The sequence below is a fragment of the Callorhinus ursinus genome, unplaced genomic scaffold (assembly GCF_003265705.2).
Source record: "Callorhinus ursinus isolate GAN/ISIS: 27379988/994484 unplaced genomic scaffold, GSC_fseal_2.0 scaffold4, whole genome shotgun sequence".
NCBI lineage: Eukaryota > Metazoa > Chordata > Mammalia > Carnivora > Otariidae > Callorhinus > Callorhinus ursinus.
Genome location: NW_027397066.1, coordinates 70,805,419 through 70,825,407, shown reverse-complemented (window position 1 = coordinate 70,825,407; position 19,989 = coordinate 70,805,419). Strand labels below are relative to the sequence as shown.

Here is a 19,989-nt window from a genome sequence, read left to right as displayed (position 1 = left end):
CGCTAATGAGCAGGTCATCCTGGTCAGCACCAGTCCCTTATTACATACCCAGGGACCAGCATTTTATGGATTTTAGAAAATTAAGACCATATTTAAACCTTATAACTCTTCCAGAAGGGTCTGAAACATCCTGAAATCAAACATTCTAATGTTTTCTCAGCAAAACTTATAGTCACAAGAATGGGAAGAAAGCTTACTCTCAGTTCAGCTCAGGTTTACCACCAAAGTAGTTTTGACACTAAACTGGGGTGGGGAGACACTTTTGATTTACCTTAGCCCAAGTTCTGTCCTCAAGCTACAGAGTAAACCTAATACCTTTCTCAAATATGTGAAGAAAGGGAAACAACCATGTCTCTATCCCCTAAACTTCCTTTTCTTCAGATGCCCCACCTGCAGTCCAGCTGGAATGAAGGAATTATGATGGTCCCTACTTTAGGTTGACAGGACTAAATACCATGGGACTTTCCTAATAGTTATCTTACAGCCAGAATGTGATATACATGCCCACTCAGACAAGTATTCTTTTCCTTCCTCTTCCCTGCTTCCAGAAGCACCTAGAACATCAACAACTCTTTCCTTTCCTCTGGGAATTATAATGTTAACAGTGGGCCTCTCAAAAACCTATTCAAATCTTTAACGTTCCCTTCCAAAAAAAAAAAAAAACTTTAACTCTCAAAGACCTCCCTCTCTCTCATTTCCTTTCTGAACATCTGTTATGATACATGCAGTTACAGTACTGAAATAAACAATTTACTAATTTCCTGAACATATTTTAAATTCAGAATTTTTGGGGAGAAGTGAGAACATGAGCTCTTGTTCATTGATCTTGATCTTTATTGACTAAAAGAATGACCGAAATTTCCTCAAAACAATGATGACTCTAAAGTCAAGAATACATAAGGTTTCCATTTTGAAATCAGCTTCAGCAAGATCACATAAAACAAAATATGAAGGAAATAATTTAAAGATAAATTAGATTAGGGCGCCTGGGTGGCTCAGATGGTTAAGCGTCTGCCTTCGGCTCAGGTCATGATCCCAGGGTCCTGGGATCGAGTCCCGCATCAGGCTCCCTGCTCAGTGCAGAGCCTGCTTCTCCCTCTCCCTCTGCCATTCCCCCTGCTGTGCTCTTCTCTCTAACTCTCTGTCAAATAAATAAATAAAACCTTTAAAAAAAAAAAAAATAAAGATAAATTAGATTAGACAATGGTGGTGCTCCTCCTAAAGGAGCCTGATGTGGCAGGAACATCCTTCAGACACCAGAAGATCAATAGAAACAAAAAAGAACAGAACTGAAAAATAAGAACTAGATGGAAAACAGAAGTTATGGGTGACCATAAATTTATCTTTATTCAGATTATGATTCTTCAAAGATCATCAGTTGTTTAGAGTTGGTTTAAGCTATGCTTAAATAGAATACATACAAAATGATTGTTTATATTTCTTTTGATTAGAAAGCAGAAAATTCTGTGTTGCATTTTACCATATTTACTAATTTTATTCCGATGTGAACCTTCTAAATGCAAATAGCTCTGAAAGTGAATAAAATAATTTCCAAGTGACCAACCCTGCCCTCCTGTAGGATGAGCTCTGTGATACTGCCTTCTTTTCAGCACGCACCCCTTTGCTGGCCTGTGGCTCCCACAGCAATGCGGGCTACAACCCGCGGCACTCAGTTTCAGAGTCCTCACTCCAGTGTGCATCTCGCTTCTCCGCCACAAGTTTGATAAATTGAGAGTGACTGGCATAAAGCTGGAGTTGATCACTGATGTCCACCCATTTCACTTTTCCAGCATCGTCTCCAGCTTCTAGGGTAAGGTTATCCATTATCTCACCTGTTACCAAAGAAAAAACATCACCAAGGAAAAGTAATTCATTTATTTATTTATTTTTCAACATAATTCTATAGATTCAAGTATTCCTACTAAAAATAATCTTAAATCATCATTGTATTTGGTGGCCCAGTCAATTAAAAACTAGAATGTTCCAAATTTTCCAAATGCCCAAATTTTAACCAAATTCCTAATTTTTTTTAAAAAGATTTTATTTATTATTTATTTGAGAGAGAGAGAGAGAGCACAAGCAGGAGGGAGGGTAGAGGGACAGGCACACTCCACGCTGAGTGCTGAGCCCAACGTCGGGCTCGATCCTAGGACCCTGAAATCATGACCTGAGGTGAAGTCAGACACTTAACTTAGCTACCCAGGCACCCCCAAGTTCCTAAATTTTAAGTAGAGGTACCAATAAGGAAACTTTTCCCTTTAAGAAGAATATTAGCCTTAAAAAAAAAAAAGAGTTCATATTAAATAAGTATGAAAACTTATGTCAAAATAAATTCTAAGGGCCCCTGGGTGGCCCAGTCATTAAGCGTCTGCCTTCAGCTCAGGTCAGGATCCCAGGGTCCTGGATCGAGCCCCGCATCAGGCTCCCTGCTCCACGGGAAGCCTGCTTCTCCCTCTCCCATACCCCCTGCTTCTATTCCCTCTCTCACTGTCTCTCTGTCAAAAGATAAATTAAAAAAATCTTTAAAAATAAATAAATAAATTCTAGAGGGATTAGGTTTAAATGTAAAAAAAATAAAACAATTATTGGCAACTCATTTTACACTCTTAAGTAGATCTTTCTAAGCATGACCCCAAACCAGAAATCATAAATGAAAATATTTATATTTACAAATATAAATTTATTAAAATTATAACTATCAAAAAATTAAAAGTAACACTCTTAATCACTGCTGGGAATGAAAATGGCATATTTCTGTAAAACAATGTGGCAATGCTATCAAGAGCTTTGAAAAAGCAAATGCTCTTTGATGAGCATTCATTCCACAAATATCAGAGTGCCTCTTATCCAGTCGGTTTAATAAACATAAGTCAGTTTACCTGTTTCATCATGGTAGTTCACAGCTTCTGTCTCCATCCACGCATTATCAGTGTTTCGAGGATCATCAACATATCCCTTATATATCTATTTTTAAAAGAAGGCAGAAAAAAAGTGAAGAATGAACACAAATGGGTAGAGCAGATGCATGTTACCTTTATTAGAATCAGAAATGTAAATATCCTGTTGCAAAACAGTGTGCATATAATTAACATTACTTAACTGTACATTAAAAATAGTTAAAATGGTAAATTATGTTACTTATTTTTTACCACAGTAAGAAAAAAGTGCCAAGCTCAAACTGTCAGGAGGCAATAATTAAGCATTTATTTAGGATCAAAGAACTGCAATTCAGAGTACACAGATCTGGGTAGCAACCCAGTGTCCCACTAGGGAGCAAAGTCAGGAGTTTTTATTTTATTTTTGAAGATTTTATTTACTTATTTGACAGAGAGAGAGACAGGGAGAGAGGGAACACAAGCAGGGTGAGTGGGAGAAGGAGAAGGAGAAGCAGGCTTCCTGCTGAGCAGGGAGCCTGATGTGGGGCTTGATCCCAGGACCCTGGGATCATGACCTGAGCGGAAGGCAGACGCTTAACGACTGAGCCACCCAGGTGCTCCAAGTCAGGGTTTTTTAAAGACACAAAGAGAATGCTTGTAGAAGTTATTTACAAGGAATTTTCACTGGCATTGGTACAGAAAACCAATTGTGGCTGAATATAATTGCTTGCTAAGGCTATCACTAAGCAGGTCTGTTCTTTAGCAAGTTGCAGGTGTTTGTGTAGAGAGTCTTTGGAGTATTTGTGGTTTGGCCCAGTTTAAAAGTTCAGGGCTCCACCTGGTGAGGAAGTGTATAAGGCCCACCTCCCTAAAGGCCTCTTAGCTCCATTTTAAAACCCCTTGACATAACTGACTCCATTATTTCACCTTTCATAGAAGAAATGTAAATATCATAGAACCTTTTTCATGTAGCATTCCATATGCTTGTTTTAAATTTCCCAGGAAACAATACTGTCCAGAACCATTTGAGTCAGCTTTAAAATTCACAAAACCCTCAGGGTGCCTGGGTGGCTCAGTTGGTTAAGCGTCTTTTTTTTTTTTTTTAAAGGTTTTATTTATTTATTTGAGAGAGAGAGAGAGAGACAGCACATCAGGGGGAGCAGCAGACAGAGGGAGAAGCAGGCTTCAGCGGAGCAGGGAGCCCGATGCAGGGCTCAATCCCAGGACCCCGGGACCATGACCTGAGCTGAATGTAGACGCCTAACGACTGAGCCACCCAGGCGCCCCTAGAATTTAAATTGTTTTCATGAATATTCATTTCAAATACATAGGTAATTCACTTTATTCAGAGAATAATCTACCAGCTATCCAGGTGAACTTTTAAATAATTTTCACTAATCCATGGGGCTTAATCCTTCAGAGGAACCACCATTTCTTACCACTAGATGTTCCTGGCTGAAGAGTTTGTGCAACTGTTCCTCTAATTCTCTCTTCTCCGTGCTGGATTTCTGTAAGGAGTTGAGAGCTTCTTCACCAAACTCTCTTTTAAGTGTAGCACCAATCTTCTCTCCTGGATCCACCATCCCCTAACAGTCACATTTTTGTTTAAGAAAAAGAAAAAGTACTATGCTTCAACTCATGCAACAAATATTTACTGGGTGATACAGTACACATTTATTGTTCTATCTGCCCATAATCATGATCCCCATTCTCCTGTGGTATGTTCTTCTGTAAACCATTTGATTCTAGGAGAAGCAGCCAGTCAGGGTATTTCATGTATTTGATCACAGTAATTGGTCCAAGGTTAGCCTATGGTAAACTGAGCCAATCAGACTCCTTTCCTGATACCTTCCAAACTCCAGCTAAGGAAGGAAGGCCTGGAGGCAAGAAAGAATACAGCAAGCTAATACTTCCCCATTGCTCATTCCAATCCATTTTTATCCTACAAAGAAAAAAACCATTCTTGCAGATAGCAGTATATGTATCAAAGTCATCCTCTTATCAAACTATCTCCATTTCATATGGCATAAAATAGGAAACCCTCTGTTGCTAAAAAACTAAAAAAATTTAAAAAACAAAACAAAACCTTCTGTTGTGGGAGCCTGGGTGGCTCAGTTGGTTAAGCATCTGCCTTCAGCCCAGGTCGTGATCCCGGGGTCCTGGGATCGAGTCCCGTGTTGGGCTCCCTGCTCAGTGGGGAGTCTGCTTCTCTCCGCCCGTCTCTATTCCTCTCTCTCTCTCTCTCTCAAATAAATAAATAAGGGGCACCTGGGTGGCTCAGTCGTTAAGCATCTGCCTTCAGCTCAGGTCATGATCCCAGGGTCCTGGGATCGAGCCCTCCATTGGGCTCCCTCTTCCGCGGGAAGCCTGCTTCTCCCTCTCCCACTCCCCCTGCTTGTGTTCCCTTTCTCGCTGTGTTTCTCTCTCTCAAATAAATAAAAAAATCTTAAAAATAAATAAATAAACAGGGGTGCCTGGGTGGCTCAGTTGTTAAGCGTCTGCCTTCGGCTCAGGTCATGGTCCCAGGGTCCTGGGATCAAGCCCCACGTCGGGCTCCCTGCTCCGCGGGAAGCCTGCTTCTCCCTCTCCCACTCCCCCTGCTTGTGTTCCCTCTCTCGCTGTGTCTCTGTCAAATGAATAAAAAATCTTAAAAATAAATAAACAAAATCTTAAAAAGCAAAACAAAACAAAAAAAACCTGTTACACAAACACCCATTTTATTTTATTTTATTTTATTTTTTTTAAAGATTTTATTTATTCATGAGAGACAGAGAGAGAGAGAGAAGCAGAGGGAGAAGCAGGCTCCCAAGGAGCAGGGAGCCCGATGTGGGACTCGATCCCAGGACCCCGGGATCATGACCTGAGCCGAAGGCAGACGCTTAACCATCTGAGCCACCCAGGCGCCCACAAACACCCATTTTAAAATGCCACTTCAAATATACACTGACATGAATGCAAAAACAGTCCACTATTCCTGATATTATGGAAACTTTTTTTTTTAAGATTTTATTTATTTATTTGAGAGAGAGAGAGAGAATGAGAGATAGAAAGCATGAGAGGGAAGAGGGTCAGAGGGAGAAGCAGACTCCCTGCCGAGCAGGAAGCCCGATGTGGGACTCGATCCCGGGACTCCAGGATCATGACCTGAGCCGAAGGCAGATGCTTAATGACTGAGCCACCCAGGTACCCCATTACCTTTATTTTAAAGAGAAGAGTCTGAACTCCAAATATTCAGCTCAAAGTGGGAAAGCCAGGATACAAGTTTATGTGTAGACTTGTACAAAACATGTACAAGTCCATGTTCTTTTCCAAAGGTTTTATAATTAGACTCAAATTCTAACAACTTTGATGCATTATCTTACACTTGCTATTGACAATGAGACTTCATTGCAGTGATGAATGACAAAAGAATTACTAATTGAAGTGGAGAGGAATGGAAAATAAATGAAGGATAAAGATCCACACATAATAAATAACCCTGCAGCAAATGAAGCAACTAAGAAGGACTTAAAACATTAATTTGATTTAATTTTAGTTCTTTTCTTACCCCTGGGATTGCCCATTCTCCACAGTCTTTCCTTTTTATTGCCACAAACTGTAAGATGTTTTTCCCAGAAATGGGGTGGGTGATTTTATTTCCACTTGTATCCCTTTTCCACCTGTAAATAGTAACATAAAATCATAACTGATTTAGAACAAAGAAAAGGACCTGTCTCAAGTTTGAGACAAAGTTACAAAGATGTATTTTTCTTTATAACAAGACTATATGTAAATTTACCTCAATTCAGCTAGTTTTACCAGAAAAATATCTTGTAATAGAAACATTTGGTATTTTGCACTATTACAAACCAAGTCAGATATCTACTTTCTATAAAAGATACTGTATTCTCTGTAATAAAAATTCAGAATATAAATAGTTTTTACTACTTAAAGTACTGTCAAAAAAGAAGTTTAAAAGCCAAACAGAATTTAGAGACAGGGGTGTAAACTTAAAAAACAGTCCAAGGACCTTTTTTAAGAATCACAAGTGTAGGGGCACCTGGGTGGCTCAGTCAGTTAAGTGTCCGACTCCCGATTTCAGCTCAGGTCATGATCTCAGGGTCCTGGGATCGAGCCCTGCATTGGGCCCGTGCTCAGCGCAGAGTCTGCTTGTCCCTCGCCCTCTGCCTCTTCTCCCCCCCTCTCGCTCACTCTCTCAAATGAATAAAATCTTAAAAAAATTGTTTTTTAAACAAATAAATATCAAGGGGATGGTTCCTTTCAGAAAGCACTTCTTCTAACCATATCCTCTTTCCCAAATGCTGATACATCTCCCTTTTCCCTTCTCTACCCCTACCATAGCCACCCCAACACCCAATTTTAAGAATTGTTCTAATACTGTCTTAGGCAAAGATAAAGACTTTCAACTTCCAATACTTAATCAGAAAAGACAGCCTGGTACCTAATCACTGCTTTGCATCAGATTCAATGAAATAAATGAGCTTATTTTTTTAAAGATTTTATTTATTTATTTGAGAGAGAGAGAGACAGATAGTGACAGAGATAGTGAGAGAGAACACAAGCGGGGAGAGGGAGAAGCAGGCTCCCGCTGAGCAGGGAGCCCGATGTGGGGCTCAATCCCAGGACCCTGGGATCATGACCTGAGCCGAAGGCAGCCGCTTAACCGACTGAGCCACCCAGATGCCCCTAAATAAATGAGTTTAAGTAGGAGTTTCCAAATTTCTTTATACAGTGGCTGACTACCAGTTCTATCCCATAATTCCTGCCCTGAATGAGCTCAGAGTCTGGCAGTGGAGCTAGACATGTAAGTGAATGAATTGTAAGAGAGAATGACAGTTTGAGGAGTACACTAATGAAATGAATTAATAATTGAAAGAATGAAATGAAAGAATAATTAGTACAAGAAGACAGCATCAGTTTTTAAGGATGCCAGACATAGGTATAACATGAGGAAAAAACAAAGGTGTAAAATAGTATGTTCAAGAATCTGAATGTATAGGTGGGGTCTGGCCCCATGGGCATCAGTGGGGGCAAGAGGTATGAGGAAGCTGGAGGAGTAGGCAAAGAATCCATCAAAGTCAGCTGCTTAGAGAGCCAGAGAATGTATTTAAGGAGGGCAAAGCCATAAGCAACTGGTATTTTAGAACGCTCACTCACTTTGACAAAAGTATGGAGGCTGGTTTGGAGGGAAGCAAGACGGGAGGCTAGAAAACTGTTACCGTGATCCACGTACAAGATGATGAGGACAGGACTGAAGGCAGACATGGTAAGAAGAGAAAGAGCATGCGTTTTACTTTTATTTCTTAGAAGCCATTTATATAGCACTTATTACGTACCCGATAGCTGTTTTAAGTCTTTAATGTACTTCTCCACTGAAACCTCAAAACAACCCTATCAAGCGGTTGCATTACTACCTTTACTTTACAGACAGATGTGGAAAATGAGGCACAGAGAAGTAGATTAAACTTGCCCAAGATTGCAGAGCTCGTAAGTGCTACAAACCAGGATTTGAACCCAGGCAATCTGCTTCCAGAATCTGTTCTCTTAATCACTATACTATTTACTTAGGTCAAACAAACACAAAGTTTACACTAATTAGATAAGAGGAGGTAGTAAGAAGGTGAGTGACGATGCTGTTCGCTCACAAACATTTACTAGCACCTACTACACATCACATTCAAGGAGCTGGGAAAACAGAGACCAACACAGTCCCCTGCTGCTCAGCCAGCCAGCCAGTCCTGGCTACGGCACGGGGAAGACAAGCAGAACAGAGGGAGAGATGCCGCCTGCCAGGCAAGGCAGGACCAGCCAGAGACTGCACAGCGTGCACATCATGTTTACATTCTCAGATTTTATCCTGAAGCCACTCACTTAAGGATTTTAAGCAGAGTAGTTTCTTGCTTTGTTCTTTATTTGTACCCAATACATCATTACCAAATTTAAAACAAAATCTGATATAATGGAAATAATGTATCATTTTAATTAATGAATCTCATTAACATGTCTTCAGTACCAATGATATTTCTATATACTATTGACATTCCCTCCCCACTTCTGATGGCCCACACCTTCCTGTCTCACCAAAACTAGAAAGAAAATGTTAACACCATTAACTTTTGATCTGATTTTATTCATAATAATATTTAACACTTCCCATCACATTTTCATTCTAAAGGATCTAAAGGAATGTCAGATAGTTGTACACATAGAATCTCTAGGAGAGGCATCTGGGAAGAAAAAAATTTAACATTTGCCTGGAGAGTATGGACAAGAACGTTTGTGAAATTCTATCCTATACAATGCTGTTCCTGAATCATGAAGTACTTGAAAGAAAAGGGAATGGAATCTTTTCCTTAAAAGTGACTAGGTGACTCAGGATTACTCACTAGTGAAAAACTGGTATAAAAGAGGAAAAGCACAATATCTGAAGCCAAATATCCCCAATTCAAATTTCAGATCTACGAGATTTAGGCGAGTCACTTAACCTCAGTGAGTCATTTTCAGATCTATAAAATAGAAAGCTTAATACCTACTTTGAGGAGTTTTGTGAGAAACAAATGGACAAACTAACATCTTACATTCTTCTCTTCCCTCCATTTCTACTGCCACTCATCTATTTAAAGGGACTCATCAGTTAATAGATCCATTACCAAGGTAGCAAAGAGCATCAACCTAACAGCACAGCTGGGAAAGCTAGACTCTGCCACCCGTGGGCTCTTTCATAGCCTTGGACCATCTCAAAGCCTTCAGGTGTCTCATTTGTATAATGAGAGAATTAAGCTCAAAATGTCTATTATTTTGAAACAATGCAACACAATCACCATATACACTCCTGTATATTTGGTCCACCAGAGATAAAAATAAGCTAACGAAAAGCTAATTTTCAAGACTCTAGCTTCCCTTTTCTTCTTGGCCCCTTACTAGCATTCCTGCTTCAAATGTTTCACACCTTCCTGATTTTAGCCAGCTTCAGCAAAACTGGAAAGAAACTGATACTGTCATTAGTATTTTTTACTTACATTCATTAATAAAAATACATTAACTCTTCCCACTTCATTTAAACCATCAAGCTTCTAAAGGAATTTGAAACTGATAGGTAGGTTGGTAGGTAGATATGTAGGTAGGTAGATAAGGAGGGAGGTGGACTGGTAGGAGGGTAGATGGATGAAAGATAAATCTGGGGTGGGGTGTGGGGTAAATATCTCTTTTGGCGGGAGAACTGAAAGGGCAAGTAGGAGAATAAGATGGGACAAATATTGGTGCCTCTTCCAGGAACTTGAAAATAAGGGAAATAAGCTGCTTTCCTAGAATTAAACTATGAAATCATACTTATATCTCAGATCAGAGAAAAACAAAGTCTCCTGAAAGAACGAAAGGTCCTCAAAATATCAAAACACAAGAAGTAAAAATAGTGGGGCACCTGGGTGGCTCCGCCACTAAGCGTCTGCCTTCGGCTCAGGTCATGGTCCTAGGGTCCTGGGATCGAGCCCCACAATGGGCTCCCTGCTCAGTGGGAAGCCTGCTTCTCCCTCTCCCAGTCCCCCTGCTTGTGTTCCCTCTCTCGCTGTGTCTCTCTCTCTGTCAAATAAATAAATAAAATCTTAAAAAAAAAAAAAGGAAGTAAAAATATTGAGGGTATTTGCATTATTTAAAGGAAAGTGACAATTACATGTGAGAAGGGAGTTGAGAAGTGAAGAAATCCTAAAAATAAAAAAATTAAAGGATGACAGGATATTCCAGATGTATTGGAAAGATGATCCCTATGGAGATGGTCAAGTACATCTAAACATTGGATTCACCTACCTTCTTTATTCTATTCATGTTCACCAAGGGGCCTTCTGAATACAATTTGGCTTACCAGATAAACCAGGCTTCAGGAAGAGAATGCCTGTCCCCTGTTCTGAAACCTTCACTGGCTCCAGTTCACACTCCTTAACTTCGGCATTTAATATTCTCCACAATAAAATTGCACAAAAATTAAATAAGTTTGATTACCCGCTATTTTCCTACAAAAATCTTCTGCTTCAACCAAGCTGGTCTTTTCACTGGCCCTCAGTACTCAGATATTACTACAAGCCTTTTTCTTAGGCCTCCTACTGTCCCCCTATCTAAGCTTCAAGTTCAGCTCAAGTCGGCCTCCTTAATAATGCCTTTCTTGGGTGCTCCAGCTTACCATCATCATGACCCACATCTAATCTAATTTGGGGGGGGGGTGGTAGGAGGAGAGGGAGAGAGAAAAATTTAAGCAGGCTCCATGCCCAGCACGGAGCCCAATGCAGGGCTCGATATCATGACCTGAGCCAAAATCAAGAGTCAGACACTTAAACTACTGAGCCACCCAGGGGCCCCTCATCTAATTTTCTAAAGCATCCTCTATCACCCATGTTACCTGACATGTCTTTTTTTTTTTTTTAACCTTGACATGTTTTCTTATTTCATATTTTTCATCTCGTAAATGAAGCCATAGCTCTTCTGTGACAGGGAGCTGAAACTTAGGATTCTTTTATTTTTTATATCCTCCAAAGCACCTACTCAATTCTGTGAACAAACAGATGTTCAGTAAATACCACATGAGTTAACTTCATTCAGATGCCTAATCTACTCATATAACATAAAACTACAGCTTTACACTGATATCGATATGATTTCACATAAAGTCCCTTTAAAATATAGATTTCACAAAGTACCTATATATACACACATGTATATATAAAACCACGTATACATTATATATGCATGTTATATATACACATACATACAGACGTGTGTGTATATAAACACAAGTTACAGTCTGTATTTCTCAATCACTTGGCTCTCTGCTGCTGAAATGTTTTTTTCATTCTTACCTGGTTATGATGGGATCTGCAGCATGATTTGGGCCCCATCGCCCCAAAAGCCCCCGGCCAACCAGTCCTGTCCGTCCTGCAGGATTTCTGGGACAAAAAATATAAAATCAATTGAATGTGTTCATCTTTTTTAACCCAACTTGATATGGCCCAAAAGAAGGCAGTAAGTACAATAAGAGGGAAATAATATCTCGTCCCAAATCCACTAGCATTATCACACATCTGGCACTAAAAACCCGTATTTCCTTACACTGTTATTTAACATTTCTTTTGTGCATGTCTTAAGCTTTGGGCCTGAACCAGGAAGAAGATCTCATTCTCAAAGTTGTTCTCAATATGAGAATTTTTTCTGTTTTCATCTCTACTCCTAAATTCAAACCAGAACTTTATTGGACTCTTACAACAGGGCAGATGAATGGTCTGCACCTAATCATCATCTATCTCTACAACAGTGATGATTTATCATTCAAGACAACCACACTTGTCTTCACTTTCTCACCATTTCCTTTTCTTACTCCCATTCCATACAACCCTTCTCATGAAAATATTTCTGTTACTTTTTTAAAGTTTAAGTAATCTCTATACCCAATATGAGGCTCAAACCCACTACCCCAAGATCAAGAGTCGCACACTCTTCCAACTGAGCCAGCCAGGTACCCCTATTTTTGTTACTTTTAATAAAAGTCCATTTATTCTCAGTGGGTTCTGGATGTTTATTACCAATAATATATATTTTGTAGCATATAATGAGCTGGTAGTATTACTCAGGATTTCAAGATTTTTAAAGAAAGCAATATAAAAATCCCAACTTACTGTGTAACCAAATAGCATAACCCAATGTTAAAAAGTCTGTCAGGTAAACATAGCAACATTCATGCGTAATTCTCTTCCAGTCAATATTCCTTAAATGTTCAACTTCATCATGTACCAGTAAAATACTGTAACCTACAGTCCTACCTTACTAAGATTTTATCTTTTGTCCTCCCAATACATGAAAGTAAATAAACACATAGCCAAAATTTTGTGTCAGCGATCTCTTTTTATTCTGATCTTTCCTGTGACTGTTATTCAGGCTGAATGAGTTTTGCTACTGTTTTTGTATTAGGCTCAGAAATATTTCAGCAAGACTTAAAAATAAAGACAAGACACCTGGCCAGGTGCCAATAATTTTACTTTTCAAGTTCACAGGAAGAGGGGCAAGGCGGCCTACGACTATGTTTATTCCATGTAATCACCCACCCCTGAATACAAATGATCAAAACCAATATTAAGGGTTGCCTGGGTGGCTCAGTCACTAAGTGTCTGCCTTCGGCTCAGGTCACGGTCCCAGGGTCCTGTGATCGAGCCCCACATCGGGCTCCCCGCTCTGCCGGAGGCCTGCTTCTCCCTCTCTCACTCCCCCTGCTTGTTTTCCCTCTCTCGCTGTGTCTCTCTCTGTCAAATAAATAAAAATCTTAAAAAAATATATTAAGAGAGAATGTCAGTTTTTAACAGATGACCAAGCCTCTAACTTGTACATTAGAAACTATGGAAAAGACACACAGACTATCTTGTAGCCTGAGAAGCAGAGAAAGTTGTTTGCCGTGAAAGAGAAATAAAAGCAACATGTAAAAAAAGCAAGAGATGGATTTTCAATTCTACCCTTCCTCAAGTTAGTTGCACTTATGCTTTGGGCTCCTTGAGATGATCCTATAACCCTAAAGTTCACTCTTTACTCAGGCAAGCTAGAGTTGTTTGTTAGTCAGACTCTTGGCTGAAACAACATGCTATCTTGCCTCTGCTGCCTATCCTTTACGTGGGTACATATCTTTTAATATATTTTACCCAGAAATGAACCAAAGGAATAAGTCAAATGCAAGGAGGGTCTGACTTAAAAAGATCCAACAACACAGAAAGGTGAAGTTATGACCAAAGGCTGAATTTAGCAAAACTGAAGGACCAGGTTATGGTGAGAGGAGTACAACCACTGCCTTGTCCTTGAGGAACTAAGAATACAAATCACAACATTTTTTCAAGGTAAGAACTATGACTACAGACCCCTGATCTTTCTTTGTTTTATTTGAGGCATGCTAATTTTTACATTTCTTCCTAAAATGTCTTGTTAAGGAAAATGGAAATTTTTGGAGTTGTGTATAAAAATCATTTTTAGAGGGGCGCCTGGGTGGCTCAGTTGTTAAGCGTCTGCCTTTGGCTCAGGTCGTGATCCTGCGGTCCTGCAATCGAGCCCTGCATCGGGCTCCCTGCTCGGCGGGAAGCCTGCTTCTCCCTCCCCCACTCTCCCTGCTTGTGTTCCCTCTCTCACTGTGTCTCTCTCTGTCAAATAAATAAATAAAATCTTTAAAAAAAAAAAAATCAGTTTTAGAAGTACAGAAAGAATCTTCATGTTAAGTTACTGGGTTATTTTTATTTTTACTCTTACACTGGGGTAAATTCTTACCTTAAGACATCAATTTAATAAATTTAATAAACTACTGAATGTACAATTTTCAATCCCGTTTTTTGTTTTTGGGTTTTTTTTTTAAGTAATACCTACACCCAATGTGGGCCTCCAATTCACAACCCCCAAATCAAGAGTCAGATTCTCTACTGACTGAGCCAGCCAGGCGCCCTCCCTTCTCTGTTCATTTACTCAATTCATTATTTCCACCTACAAGGTGGAGTTATAAAAAAGCACATTCAAATCCTGCCTCTCCCACTTACTGTATGCTAATTGCTTACCTTCTCTATCCTCATCTGTCAATGGAACTAACAATATCCACTCGTGGGGTTACTGTAATGTTTTAATCAGATCACGCATATAAATTCTTTTTTATATTGTCTGGCACATACAAACACTCAATAAATGTTAATTGGGTTTTCTACATTCTTACATTCTCCCATCCCCAGTACTTACCTGGGTCTTCCATTTTCAATCTCATACAAACCATTCCGGCTTTTTCTCTCAACATGCCCATCCTTTTCATTAAACTTGGGAGAGAAGTTACTCTCACTGTAATGAGAATACCAAAGCAAAATAAGAATAATGGCCTAATACTACCAAGAGCTCACTAATGCCAGTCAACCTGTTATTACAATAAAGTATCTGTGAAACTTAATTTTTTAAGAGTCAGTTTTCATTTACAAATCCATCTTACTCCTTCAAAACAGTTTCTTAAAAAAGTGTTAACCAAAACACCTTATAATACAAGGATGTGTATTATAACCCCTCTGGGAAGGACTATGCAGAAAATCTGCAGCTCCTCCCACGTGCTACAAAAAAGTCTACGCTACTATTAGCAAGGAGGAATTGTCTGTGGGCACAATATGGAAATTAGTGGTTCCTCTGTGGTCCCCAAAATAAGATACTTTCTGATATCTTGATGTTTTTACTGTCTCAAAGTAAGTTTAATTTCCTCAAATGTACACTAATATTTTCATCAAAATAAACCCACAAAACAATGAATTTACCCCAAAACTTCATACTAACTATAATGTAGACGAAAATAAATATTATATGATAGAAGTGTTCTAGATCTTGATCTCAATGGTAGTTAGAGCCGTATAAATAAAATTGTTCTGAGCTATAGAAGCACACATAAGAAATGTGCACTCTACTGCGTTTGTCATTCCTCAATAAAAATATTTCCAAAGTAAATATAAATAAACTACTTTCCTCACCATTATGAAACCACTGACATAACTGCACTGATAGTGAATTGTTCATAGGCAGTTCTGACGTAAGTTTTGGTTTCTTTCTTGCTTTAATTTCAGTAAGTGAGCATCGAAGTATTTGTGCTCTAGTTTGGAAATAAATTCCAATTGGAATGATTCAGACATTCTTTCAAGACTTCTAACCAATCTTCTATCTAACACACAAATAAAAAGAATTAAATGGTAGAAATCACGAAATTATAAAACCAGTGTTACAATGCTTTTGGGACTCTAGAAATTCACCAATGGGGAAAAAAAGCATGAACCTAACCATAACTGAAATATTAATGTTAGTAAGAAAGCTTGACTTAGATGGTGATATAAATCCAACTCTTAAAAAATAAACTGAATGAAAAATAAGAAAATGTTCCTCTGTTTACACTATATAGCACCCTTGCCAACACCATTAATTTTAATTGTCTATCATGTATACATAAAATACTCTAAAATGAGGGGAAGTAGAATTCACTGAAGCTACTAATTTCTCCACAGGTCAGCCTCATGATTAATTAATAATCCAAGTACTATCACAAAAAAATAAGAAATAAAAGTTCAAGTACTATCAGATAAAATAAGACAACTGTAGGTCAAAATCAAGTCACAGCATAAGACCACGGTAAAGTTTAACCTAATGAACTAATACCGGATCTAACTAGCAACATTTTTTACTTACCTGACTAAATAATCCCTTGGAAAGCATTTATAATAAACTGGCCCATTAAATCAAACTTATAAAACTGTTCTAAAACCACGGAGCAGTTTAGTAGAGTGGTTAAGAGCATGAAGTATAGGAGCCAGATTGAGTTCAAGTCCAAGCTTCACCATCTATTGGCTCTGTGACCAGAGGTAAAGGGCAACCTTTCTGTGCTTCCATTTTTTGTGTGTTTTTTCTATCAAGTAGAAATAAGAACCCCATCTGTCTTCCAGAATAGTTATAAGAATAAAATAATGCTTATAAAACACTTAGTACAACACCTAGTTTGTAGTTAGTACATTAAAAAACTCTATCACTATATTCATTAAAAGGAACATAAATATAAAATGTGAATTGATGTATTTCTATGGATTTAGTCAAAGGATTTTTGCTTGAGTGTTTGTTTTCTTTTCTCTCCTTTATCTATACCTTTTCCATTTTTTTCCCACTGCTCTAATTTTATCATCCTCCTGTTCTTAGTAATCTGAAAAAATTCTGAAAAATATTTTCACTACTTCAAATACAAGTCTAGCAATGGTGGAAAATAATCACAAAAGGTGTTCTACTGATGACCTAAACAGAACAAATGAAAATAGATATCACCACTTGCCATTCTATAAAACTCCACAGTAAAACAGATTTACTTGTTTGGAAGGATCATCATAAAACCCCCAAAAGAACAAGCAAACATGGATGGTCTAGCTTTGGCAAGAATTCAAGCCAATGTGGAAACTGAGTTCTGACAAAGTCAAACACTAGATAAAAATAATTTTTCAGCTGTCAAAATGGTAATTTACAAATACAACCATTCTTGTCACCATCCTACACTCAGCTACCGGCTAATGCCAGCTAATTTGCTCACCTGATCTGAGGATCTGCCCACCTTGGTCCTGCCAAGACAGAGACTGCAGTGTATTCCACAGGATTATAGTCTTGCCACTCAACAAACCAGCCTACTTTCTCATTAGGAACCTGGCTGCGTTGGACTTTTGAACCTGGGTAAGGAGATGTCCGAGCCGCCTTGTGGGAATTCTCTTTGGCACCATTAGAACTAGACATGATGTTTGAGCTAAGATGAAACCCACAGGATGAAAATGTGTTTCTGGAGAGAAAAAAAAGAAAAAGGAAAAATCTTTCACATAAATGCCATAAAAAATTAAAAATAAAGAACCTAACTCAAAGACCCAAAAACATACTTTTCAATTTCAAAGTATAAAAGTCTAACATCTATGAGAAAATTATTTTCAAATATGAAAAATCTTTAAATATTGCCAAATCTTACTACTTGGAAACTACTCACTGAATTTCTTTTAGTTGAGAAAAAGGGACAGAAGTTTACTTTTGTTAGCACAAAAGCTGAGGAAGTTTGTTATGAAAATTGAACCATAAAAACAAATTAAAAGAAGACTTTTTAAAAAAAATGGTCTATGGTCTAACACACAGGTAAAAAGTATGCCAAGAATGGCCCAAAAGAAGAACAAGGAAATGGAAATATCTGTTGTAAGTTCTTACATTGTACAAGAATTAACGTAATACCACTGACAGTCAGACTATGATAAATATATGAATTCTAAAGTGATGACAGCATCCCTGCTCTGCTCTCACAATATCAATGATCACACGCCAACTTGTTAGGGTGGTGAAATAAGTCAACATCCTGTGCCTCCTGATATACAGTGAGAAGTACAGTGATCATTTCTGAGGTATTCCTTACAAGAATGTATGACCAGAATCGAAAACATGAGGACATCTAGAATAGAAGCAGGTCAAAGGACAGCTTGCAAAATAAATGTGTGTACTCTTTCAACTGGTAACATCATGAAAGACAGAGTAACTCTTTCAGATAGATGCAGACTAAAGAGACATGAAAACTAAATGCAATCAATGATCTTGGATTGGTTCCTGAACCAAAAAAGAAAAAAAAATTTTTTTTTGCAGGACAAGTGGTGAAATTTGAACGGGGTTATATAAATAATTTTATTTTTTAAAAGATTTTATTTATTGGGACGCCTGGGTGGCTCAGTCATTGAGCGTCTGCCTTCGGCTCAGGTCATGATCCCCAGGGGTCCTGGGATCGAGCCCCGCATCGGGCTCCCTGCTCGGTGGGGAGCCTGCTTCTCCCTCTCCCACGCCCCCTGCTTGTGTTCCTGCTCTCACTGTCTCTCTGTCTCTCTGTCAAAAATAAATAAATGAAATCTTTCATTTTTTATTTTTTTAAGGTTTTTTTTTTAAGATTTTATTTATTTATTTGATAGAGAGAAAGAGAGAGAGAGAAGGAGTGCAGGAACACAAGCAGGGGGTGTGGGAGAGGGAGAAGCAGGCACCCCACCAAGCAGGGAGCCCGATGCGGAGCTCGATCCCAGGACCCCTGGGATCATGACCTGAGCTGAAGGCAGACGCTCAACGACTGAGCCACCCAGGCGCCCCTTAAGGTTTTATTTATTTGACAGAGAGACACAGCGAGAGAGGGAACACAAGCAAGGGGCGTGGGAGAGGAGAAGCAGGCTCCCCACCGAGCAGGGAGCCCGATGGGGGGCTCGATCCCAGGACCCTTGGGATCATGACCTGAGTCGAAGGCAGATGCTTAACGACTGAGCCACCCAGGCACTCCTATAAATAATTTTAAAAGGTGATGCAAAACCGTATTTATTTACTCCTGACAAAGAAACAGTTGGGAGACGACAGCTTCGTTGGTGAATTCTATGAAACATTTCAAGAATTGACACCAATCCTCCTCAAATTCTTCAAAAAAACTAAAGAATGAATATATCCAATTTTTTTTATGAGGCCAGCATTATTACCCCGATACCAAAGCCAGACAAAGACACTACTAGAAAACTATACACCAATATCCCTGATGCATACTGATGCAAAAATCCTCAACAAAAAAGCAGCAAACAGAATTCAACGGTACATTTAAAGGATTATACACCATGACCAAGATTTATTGGAATGCAAGGATGTTTATACATACAAATATCAATCAGTGTAATACACATTACCAGAATGAAGGAAAAAAACACATGATCATCCCAACTGATACAGAAAAAGTCTGTCATAATCCAATAAATAAAATTCACAATAAAAACACTCAACAAACTAGGAATAGAAGAAAAAGAAGAAAACTACCTCAACATAGTAAAGGCCATATACAAAAGCCCACTTTTTGGTGTGATAATGAAAGACTGAAAACTTTCTAAGATCACAAACAAGGGACCCCAAACGGTCCCTTGAAAACAATCTTGAAAAAGTTGGAGGTGTCACACTTCCTAATTTCAAAACTTACTACAAACCTATAGTAATCGTAACAGTAGAATACTGGCATAAAGACAGACATATAGACCAATGGGATAAAGTGGAGAGCCCACATATAAACCCTTACATAGATGGTCAAATGATTTTTGACAAAACTATTCAACAGGAAAGGACAGTCTTTTCAACAAATGGGCCTGGGAAAATTAGATATCCACACGCAAATGAAGACGGTCCCTTACTTTATAGCATATGCAAATACTAATGCAAAATGAATCAAAGACCCAGACCTAAAACTATAAAACTCTTAGAAGAAAACATACAGGGAAACTTTCATGTCACTAAACTTGACAATGATTTCTTAGATACAATCAAAGGACAGGCAACAAAGAAAAACAGATAAATTGGACTACATCAAAATCAAAAATTTCTGGGCATCAATAAGCAGTCACTGGTTTTACATATACCCTCACTTCACCCAGGGCTCCTAGCATTATAAAAATGAAGAGTAACTGCGGTGCCTGGGTAGCTCAGTCAGTTAAGCGTCAGACTCTTACTTCAGCTCAGGTCATGATCTCAGGGTCCTGGGATGGAGCCCCTCCTCAGGCTCTGTGCTCAGTGGGGAGTCCGC

General features: G+C 38.8%; 1 protein-coding gene across 5 annotated transcripts in view; it reads right to left on the bottom strand.

Annotated features, from left to right (window-relative positions):
- Positions 1-1,321: 1,321 nt before the first annotated feature.
- The window catches only part of NUDT9 (nudix hydrolase 9), a 19,480-nt gene continuing 812 nt past the window's right edge, over positions 1,322-19,989 (bottom strand). For 2 of the 5 annotated variants that reach the window (XM_025873393.2, XM_025873392.2), the window contains exons 2-8: positions 16,969-17,208; positions 14,616-14,711; positions 11,723-11,809; positions 6,424-6,535; positions 4,316-4,462; positions 2,880-2,964; positions 1,322-1,832 (exon numbers count right to left, since the gene is read on the bottom strand). In XM_025873393.2, coding sequence (XP_025729178.1) covers positions 1,654-1,832; positions 2,880-2,964; positions 4,316-4,462; positions 6,424-6,535; positions 11,723-11,809; positions 14,616-14,711; positions 16,969-17,165 — 903 coding nt within the window. In that variant the 5' untranslated portion in view covers positions 17,166-17,208 and the 3' untranslated portion in view covers positions 1,322-1,653. Of the gene's footprint in view, positions 1,833-2,879; positions 2,965-4,315; positions 4,463-6,423; positions 6,536-11,722; positions 11,810-14,615; positions 14,712-16,968; positions 17,209-19,915; positions 19,977-19,989 lie in introns of those variants that run through there. The other 3 variants (XM_073891923.1, XM_073891922.1, XM_073891925.1) reach the window with 3 other exon arrangements.